The sequence below is a fragment of the Silene latifolia genome, chromosome Y, assembly GCF_048544455.1.
Source record: "Silene latifolia isolate original U9 population chromosome Y, ASM4854445v1, whole genome shotgun sequence".
NCBI classification, from domain to species: domain Eukaryota; kingdom Viridiplantae; phylum Streptophyta; class Magnoliopsida; order Caryophyllales; family Caryophyllaceae; genus Silene; species Silene latifolia.
In genome coordinates this window covers 309,106,655-309,116,432 of record NC_133538.1, presented here as the reverse complement: position 1 = coordinate 309,116,432, position 9,778 = coordinate 309,106,655, and the positions used below count along the sequence as shown (strand labels likewise).

Sequence of the window (9,778 nt, the reverse complement as noted above, 5' to 3'; positions counted from 1 at the left end):
TCCTCACTTCTTTGCACTCATACTGGGCAACAATATTCCTCATTCCTAATGGAGTAATGAAAAGGATTGATTCTCTTTGTAGGACTTTTCTGTGGGAGGGAAAAGATTCCTACTCTAGGGCTCCTAATGTGCATTGGGATACTTGCTGCAAACCCAAAGAAGAGGGGGGCTTGGAATAAAGAATTCTAAATTGTGGAATAAAGCTTTGTTAGGGAAGTATACTTGGTGGCTTGCAACAAAAAAAAGATCACTTATGGGTGCGTTGGGTTAATCACGTTTATATGAAAGATCAGAATTGGCAAGACTATGTTGCACCTCAGGACTGCAGCTGGTCTTGGAAGAATATTAGCCAAATTAATGCTACTTTTAAGAATGCTTACACTGATAATCTCTGGCTTAATAGTTCACAACCTTATACTGTTGCTGGAGGTTATAAATGGTTAATGCCACCAAGTCCTAAAGTTCAGTGGAGATATGTTTGCTGGAACAGTCTGAACCTGCCTAGAACTTCCTTCATTTATTGGGCAAGCAGGCTTCAGAGGCTCTTAACTCGGGATAGGATCATTAGAATGGGTTTTGGTCAGGATGACACATGCTTTCTGTGTGCAGCTGCCCCTGAAACTCATGGACATCTTTTCTATAACTGTGACCTCAGTACCAAGTGTATCAGAGTGCTGCATCAGAGACTGAGAATCATCTTTCCTCCGCAGGCTTTTGATCACTGGTATGCTTCTGGTAGAGGAAGGAGTAAATTGCAGAGTAAGTTTGTTTGTGCTTGCTTTGTTAGCCTCACGTATGAGACTTGGCATCCTAGGAATATAGCAAGACTTCATGCGCAGATTATTAGGCCTGAGTTTCTGGTTACTAAGCTTGTCAATAGCATCAAGCAACGATGGAGCAAGAGGAATCATCATATCTTGAAACAGCGTGACCAAGTATGGATAGATAGTGTAGGAAATTAGAATGGTTGAGATATTTTTGTATTATGTTGTTTATATCCTATAGGACGCATATGTAATTGTTGGAGCTTATTCTTTATTAATATACTTACCCTTCACCAAAAAAAAAAAAAAAAAACTCAATTTGGTAACTGATCGCTACATCATTCGAAAATCAGCTGGCTTTTTTACATGCTTTGGGAAATTTGACAGTTCCCTCTACCTCTTCCTCTGAAGAAGGGGTAGCGCACATGACAAGGGATGTCCCCGACCTGAGCAACCTGGTCATCTTCTCTGATGAGGATATCCCTCCATTTAGAGCCAATCATAACCTAGCCCTATACATCACTGTGCAATGCCTCAAGAATAATGTGCCTATGGTTCTAGTGGATGACGGATTTGGGGTCAATGTCATTTCCCTCAAGTCGGCTTATAAACTGGGTATTAAAGAAGCAGACTGGGTCCCAACTAATCAAGGAGTACGTGCCTATGATGGAACTCATCGTAAGGTCGCGGGGCTTATCATCTTGACCATTGCAACTGGACCCCTGGAAAGACAAGCCAGTTTTCAGGTGGTCGATATGGACGCCTCTTTCAACATGCTTCTGGGACGGCCCTGGATTCACGCCGCCAAGGCCGTCACCTCAACCCTTCATCAGAAAATCAGGGTCCCTTTCAACGGGAAAACAATCACAATTCCTGCATCCCCGATCAAGGCTATCACGAAAAAGGGAATAGCCTCTCGGGTCATTGAAGAGGACGATAGCGAAATGTGGGGATTCTAAGCTGTGAATGCCCTAATCAATGAATTAGCACCCTTTGATTATGCCCCATTCTCAAACCTCACAGTCAACCGCATTTTGTTACGCCAGGGTTATTTCCCGGGCCTACCTCTCAATCCACTGAAGAACAGCTTGCCTCCCATAAAACAGGCCAAGGTCCCCAACAACTCCTTCAGGCTAGGCTACGAACCATCCGATGAAGATATCCAGGAAATGAATCTTCTAATACGGAAGCGCAAAAAGCACGGAGTCATCCTCCGTCCCTACCATCTGACTCTCAATGGCTACTTCGTCCCCGAAGGAGAGTCTGAGCTCTACAACGGCTTTTCGGAGCCATTCTACGACCCCGTAGCTAAGGTCAAACACCCGGGCATAGAGGTCTTTAGGACTGCTACTTCATCCCTGACAACACCAAAGCTGCGTCAACCAAATCTGAGTCGACCTCGTGCCTAGACGGGCAAGCCGTGAGTCTCCTCTTTGGAGAAGACAACATCAAGCACCTCGGCTATGAGGATATCATCAAAATTGCCCTAAAGGATAACCGGTTTTATCCCACTGCCTTAATCTCTGATGCTGACCCAGAGAAAGCTACACAAGGTTGGAGGAAAACTGTTAAGTGGACCGATCGCCAAAGCCGCATTCTCAAGATCACAACTGGAGAAGGCCCTATGTTCAAAGAAGGAAGTGAAGATGAGAAGGAGTCCAAGTTTGAGTCTGAGTCAAAGTCTGTCTTAGCTCCTAGCACTACCGATGTCCAGTCAAAGTCTCATTTCCACTGTTTCATCACAAACTTCTTGCTGCCTCAGAGGCTGAGTCAACTAGGGTCATCCCCACTCCCGCGGAAGGTAGCAACCTGGAGCCTGTTCCAGAGGCCACCTCCTTTACTGTGTCGCCTCTGACTGCCCATGAGATGTCTGTCCTATCTGAGCTTTTCGCTCAAGTCGACTTAATGAACGCTAAGTTTGCTTACAACTCGTCCCAATTTAATTGCAATGCAATTCTAAACGAATATGAGGAATTTGACTTGAGTGACTACCCACCTCACTTAGCCAAAGAACTTGACAAACGAGAGGATAGGACACCCATCATTGAGGAGACCGAACCTATTAACGTACGGACCGACGATACACCCCAAGAACTTAGGATAGAGACCACCCTTGACCTCTCGGAAAGACAACAGTTCATCGACCTTCTACACAAATACAAGGACGTATTCGCTTTGTAATACTCCGTATTTTAATAATAATTTATGGAAGTAATTTATGTATTTTAATAATTGATTAAATGACATTTCTAATCATAAATACAAGTAAGACGTTAATTAAATAATAAATTAAGTGTACAAGTCGGGAATTGGGTTTAGCTAATATAATATAGGCCGTGTGCTATTGTTTATAGGTCCGAAACTTATTAAATTGGTATGAGTGTGATCGGGATTTGTATCGGGAATTAATAATAATATAATATGGGAATAATAATATATAAAGGTAATAATAATTATATCAATAATATTAATAAAGTTATGGCAATAATAAATTAGTAAATATTGTATGAGGAAATCCTATTTATGGGAAGATTAACATATGTAATAATAATAATAATAATAATAATAATAATAATAATAATAATAATAATAATAATAATATAATGGCAATTATTAATAATGGTAATTCCTATACAAATTAAAATAAGGTAAGTTATAATAGATTCCTAATTGACCTTGTATTCTCTATAATCCTACACTATAAATACCCTATTAAATCTGAGAAATAAATCACAAATTAAGAGAAAGAGCTTTTGGAGACGGAATTAGCAAGCGGTAATTAATAGGTAACAACTTCTAATTTCGTTTTATTTTCTATTGTTAGCTGAATGAGAACTGATCTTAAGACGCTTAGAAACTGACCCAAACCTTGACGGAATCAGACCAAACTTTGGAAAGTGGTACGTGGGATTGCAAGGGTTGGAATGGGTGTGGTGGTGGTGTCAGGGAAGGCCTAGGGTGGCAGTGGCAGGCGGCTGAAAGTGGCTGGTCATGGGGTTGCGGGTTTAGGTCGTTGGTGGTTGTAGGGAGTAATTGAACCCTCTAATGGTCGAGTCTTAACCTGGGCATGGTAGGGTTGTGATGGAAGGAGGTAGTCGACCACAGTGGAGGTGTTGGCGTGGTGGCAGGTGGCGGCTGTTGTTGGTGGTGGCCGGAATTTTGCAAAACAGGGGATTAACCCGTGTTCTGGGGGGACTGTTTTCGGGGGATTTTTGGTGGTTGTAGGTAGTCTAGGTTGGGGTGTTTTTGGGTGGCTTCTGTCGAGGGTGGATTTCGGAGTTGGGTGGTGGTTGTAGGCGGCAGTATAGGTGGTGTTAGGTGGTGTTTAGGGACGGGTATTATGGGTGTGTCAGGTGAGTGTCGTTGGTGTCGGGTGGATTAGGGCGTGTTTTTTAAGGTGGCTGGTGGTGGTTAAGCTGGTGGTTGGGGGATGGTTGGATGGGCCGTGGTGTAGGGAGGAGGTAGGCAGGTTGGGTGGTGGCTGTGGTGGTGTGTGGTGTCGGTTTGGATGGTGTTTATGGGGGTGGTTGAACACGGTTTACACGGTGTATAGTAGGGTGGTGTTTGTTTGTTTTGTGAACGGGTTTTTAATTGTTTAATTCGGTTGACTCGGGTTTATATTTGAATAAGGTTTTTAAGTACCGTAGACCTTAAATAATAATAATAATAATAATAATAATAATAATAATAATAATAATAATAATAATAATAATAATAATAATAATAATAATAATAATAATAATAATAAATAATTAATTGGAATAATGAATATAAATTTATAAATAGTAATGAGAAGTAATAATTAATAATTGATGGAATAATTATAATATTTTGATTAGGTTGATTTCTGAAGAAATTATAATCGGGTCGGATTGCTTTAATTATTTGCATTGCTTAAGCTGCATAATTAGAATCGCTTGCCAGGTACGGATAAATCCTACTCAACTTTTACTCGATAATGTTTGTTGGATGAATTATCAGATGTGAATCATATGTCATTGGTTTATATTATGGTTATTGGTTATCTCATGTCGTAATTATTTGATACCTCAGACTCGTTCTGAGATGATTACTATTGTTGTTGATCATGGCATTTGTGTTGGATACCTCAGTTTTATACTTGGATGGTGGATACCTCAACTTCGGTTGGGATTGTGGATACCTCAACTTTGGTTGGGATGGTGGATAATTCAACTTCGGTTGGAATGATGTAAAGTGAGCACGTTGTTAAGGGAGGTGTGCTAAGTAAAAGGATGGAGCACGTTGTCGGGGGGTTGAGCAATGATAAAAGGAAATTGGATTGTTATCTTATGGTTTTGTTGTTAGTCTTAATTCTACTCAACCTCGCGGTTGACAGTGTATTCGTGAACACCTGCGCTGAACCGTTTTATGGGGAGCATATTTGACAGGTACAAAAGATGAGCTGACTCAGGAGCATTGGGATGAGAGCTTCAATTGGACCATAATTGAAGTCTGGATCACATAGAACAATTATATCACTTTATTTATTTCCGCTGCGAGTTGTAAATATTTATTATTAAGTTTTAGTTAGTCAAATTGTAATAAACATGTATTCACTAAACTTTTAATTTAATGTACTTTGGTTTGTTGTACTTTGTTATTCACTACCTCGGGAAACCGAGATGGTAACGCTCTCATTTACTTGGGATGCCTAGCTAAAGACTCCTGAATAAATGGGGGTGTTACAAAGTGGTATCAGAGCAAAACGATCATCAGGCCTAACCAATGAATAATAATGAACATAGGGCGTGTCTAAATAAAATGAACCCCGGGTAGAAACTGTTAAGAGCCCCTCTTAGTACCGTTAGGAAAGCGCGCGCCTAATCCGTACCTTGGCCCTTCCAGTTTTGAACCAGGAACCTTGAGAGAATACTTGAGAGTGTGGGATAAATTAAAATGAATATAGTATATTTCTCTTAGGAATTTTATTTGTCTTGGCTGCATATTGTTGTCATTGATGATTGCGGTTACGGGGGGTCAACCTTATTTTACGGAGGGGGGTGTGACATGATTTCTGTTAAGCATTGTTATAAGCATGTTGATATGAGGAAGTATGTTGGCATATATGTGGAAGGTATGAATATGAATAAGCATGTGAAGTATTAATTAATGTGTGGAACTGCGAAGAAGGCAATTTTGTTTGATTTCACAAGATTTTACCATTGATTGTTTTTACTGTCATTTACTGTCCGTTTAAAATTTTATACGAGATTTTTATGTGTGATACCCTTGTGATTAGCTTTCATATGCCGCTGGTCTCATGTTCAAATAATATACGGTTTAGGAGTAATAAATATTTTAGTGGACAGTGGTCGAAATATTCATGTACAGTGATGTTTCCGCGCCATGTTTTTGTAAAATTTTCCATTTAAAAACTACTTATTAATTAGGCATGATTCCAACTCCACTGTTTCAAATATTCGTATATGTTTCTAAATTGATAAGCCACGTTACAAGGAAATATTTTGACAATTTATAGTAATTTTTACAAGTTGACCTAAGTTTCTGACAAGTTGCTGTAAAATTTCTGTTTCAACCAAGTAGTTTGTAAAATGCATTATAAATTGATCTTTTGAGTTTTTGACTTAATTCTTTTTCTCATGGTTTATTAAATCTCTGTATTTTCTACAAAGTATAAATTCTCAAGAATTAATTGTGTTATTATTTTTTTATGATTTTTAGAATTTATAACAAGTTTTCCTAGCCTTGAAAAAGTATAAGTTTTGTTTCTTATCTTTTGCACATTGATATTTTGATGTTGGAAATTATGTGAAATAGGATAACATGTCTAGTGATATGCGGAATGTATTTCCCTAATCCTATATATATGTTCACACTCAATGCATCCATGTATAAGTAAGATATCATTATGGAGAAAAGATTAACTAAACAATTATGCGTATTTTGTTATAGATTATTATTTAGTCTGGCAATGTATTCGTCGATAGCAAAAGTAAGAAGTTTAAGTTTACGTAAAGATTAGTTCGAATATCCTATATGATGTGATTTTGCTATTAGAAAGAAAATAAAAGATTTTGTTATTCATTTAAGCATTACTTGGAGTTGTGTTTGAAATAATAGTTGACTTGGGTTAAAGTGTGCGTTCTTGATTTTGTGGCATTACAACAATGATTTGCGTGTTCCTATTGTTTTATATTCCGAACTTCGAGGGCGAAGTTTATTTTTAGGGGGAAGGAATTTAATACTACGAGTGTTTTAAGTTATTATTGTGATAACTTGTGATAAGATTGGTATGATTGATGATCGTAAATGGATACGTTGTGGTGGATGGTAATTAGTTATGGGGATGTCAATGAGTGTTGTGGTAGTAGTTGTGGCGAACTTCGGGACGAAAATCATTTTAAGGGGGGAAGACTGTAATACTCCGTATTTTGATAATAATTTATGGAAATAATTTATGTAATTTAATAATTGATTAAATGACATTTGTATTAATAAATACAAGTAAGACGTTAATTAAAAAATAAATTAAGTGTACAAGTCGGGAATTGGGTTTAGCTGATATAATATGGGCCGTGTGCTATTGTTTATTGGTCCGAAACTTATTAAGTTGGTATGAGTGTGATCGGGATTTGTATCAGGATTTAATACTAATATAACATGAGAATAATAATATATAAAGGTAATAATAATTATATCAATAATAATAATAAAGTTATGGCAATAATAAATTAGTATATATTGTATGAGGAAATCCTATTTATGGTAAGATTAACATATGTAATAATAATAATAATAATAATAATAATAATAATAATAATAATAATAATATGGCAATTATTACTAATGGTAATTCCTATACTAATTAGAATAAGGTAAGTTATAATAGTTTCCTAATTGACCTTGTATTCTCTATAATCCTACACTATAAATACCCTATTAAATCTGAGAAATAAATCACAAATTAAGAGGAGGAGCTTTTGGAGACGGAATTAGCAAGCGGTAATTAATAGGTAACAACTTCTAATCTCGTTTTATTTTCTATTGTTAGCTGAATGTGAACCGATCTTAAGACGCTTAGAAACTGACCAAAACATTGACGGAATCAGACCAAACTTTGGGATGTGGTACGTGGGATTACAAGGGTTGGAATGGGAATGGTGGTGCTGTTAGGGAAGGCCTAGGGTGGCGGTGGCAGGCGGCTGAATGGGGCTGGTCAGGGGGTTGCGGGTTTAGGTCGTGGGTGGTTGTAGGGAGTAATTGAACCTTCTAATGGTCGAGTCTTGACCTGGGCATGGTAGGGTTGTGATGGGAGGAGGTAGTCGACGACAGTGGAGGTGTTGGCCTGGCGGCAGGTGGCGGCTGGTGTTGGTGGTGGCCGGAATTTCGCAAAACAGGGGATTAACCCGTGTTCTGGGGGGACTGTTTTAGGGGGTTTTTGGTGGTTTTAGGTGGTCTGGGTTAGGGTGTTTTTGGGTGGCTTCTGTCAAGGGTGGATTGGGGAGTTGGGTGGTGGTTGTAGGCGGCAGTTTAGGTGGTGTTAGATGGTGTTTAGGGACGGGTTTTATGGGTGTGTCAGGTGAGTGTTGTTGGTGTCGGGTGGATTAGGGCGTGTTTTTGAGGGTGGCTGGTGGCGGTTAAGCTGGTGGTTGGGGGAGGGTTGGATGGGCCGTGGTGTACGGAGGAGGTAGGTAGGTTGAGTGGTGGTTGTGGTAGTGTGTGATGTCGGTTTGGCGGGTGTTTATGGAGGGTGTTTATGGGGGGTCGTTGAACACGGTTTACACGGTGTATAGTAGGGTGGTGTTTGTTTGTTTTGTGAACGGGTTTTTAATTGTTTAATTCGGGTGACTCGGGTTTATTTTTGAATCGGGTTTTTAAGTACCGTAGACCTTAAATAATAATAATAAATAATTAATTGGAATAATGAATATAAATTTATAAATAGTAATGAGAAGTAATAATTAATAATTGATGGAATAATTATAATATTTTGATTAGGTTGATTTGTGAAGAAATTATAATCGGGTCAGATTGCTTTAATTATTTGGATTGCTTAAGCTGCATAACTGGAATCGCTTGCCAGGTAGGGATAAATTCTACTCAACTTTTACTCGATAATGTTTGTTGGATGAATTATCAGATGTGAATCATATGTCATTGGTTTATATTGTGGTTATTGGTTATCTCATGTCGTAATTATTGGATACCTCAGACTCGTTCTGAGATGATTATTATTGTTGTTGATCATGGCATTTGTGTTGGATACCTCAGTTTTATACTGGGATGGTGGATACCTCAACTTCGGTTGGGATGGTGGATACCTCAACTTCGGTTGGGATGGTGGATACTTCAACTTCGGTTGGGATGATGTAAAGTGAGCACGTTGTTAAGAGAGGTGTGCTAAGTAAAAGGATGGAGCACGTTGTCGGGGGGTTGTGCAATGTAAAAAGGAAATTGGATTGTTATCTTATGTTTTTGTTGTTAGTATTTATTCCTACTCAACCTCGCGGTTGACAGTGTATTCCTGAACACCTGCGGTGAACCGTTTTATGGGGAGCATATTTGACAGGTACTAAAGATTAGCTGACTCGGGAGCATTGGGATGAGAACTTGACTTGGACCATAGTTGAAATCTAGATCACATAGAACAATTATATCACTTTATTTATTTCCGCTGCCAGTTGTAAATATTTATTATTAAGTTTTAGTTAGTTAAATTGTAATAAACATATATTCACTAAAGTTTTAATTTAATGTACATTGGTTTGTTGTACTTTGTTATTCACTACCTCGGGAAACCGAGATGGTAACGCTCTCATTTACTTGGGATGCCTAGCTAAAGACTCCTGAATAAATGAGGGTGTTACACGCTTTGTCCTACAAAGACATGCCTGGGATCGACAAGGTGATTGCAGAGCACAGGATACCCATTAAACTCGGAGCTACACCCGTGAAACAAAAGTTGCGCCGTATGCACCCCGAGTGGGCCCTGAAAATCAAGGAAGAGGTAGACAAACAGTTCAAAGACGAAT

At 38.7% G+C, this 9,778-nt stretch overlaps 1 protein-coding gene across 1 annotated transcript; it reads left to right on the top strand.

The window, feature by feature from the left end:
- Positions 1-281: 281 nt before the first annotated feature.
- On the top strand, positions 282-962 carry LOC141631142 (uncharacterized). The gene has a single exon (XM_074443851.1). It carries the CDS (start codon positions 282-284, stop codon positions 960-962), a length of 681 nt encoding a protein of 226 aa, XP_074299952.1.
- Positions 963-9,778: the final 8,816 nt, after the last annotated feature.

What these genes read in the sequence shown, in the direction of transcription:
- LOC141631142 (XM_074443851.1), top strand. Translation starts at nt 282, where the DNA reads ATGAAAGATCAGAATTGGCAAGACTATGTTGCACCTCAGGACTGCAGC.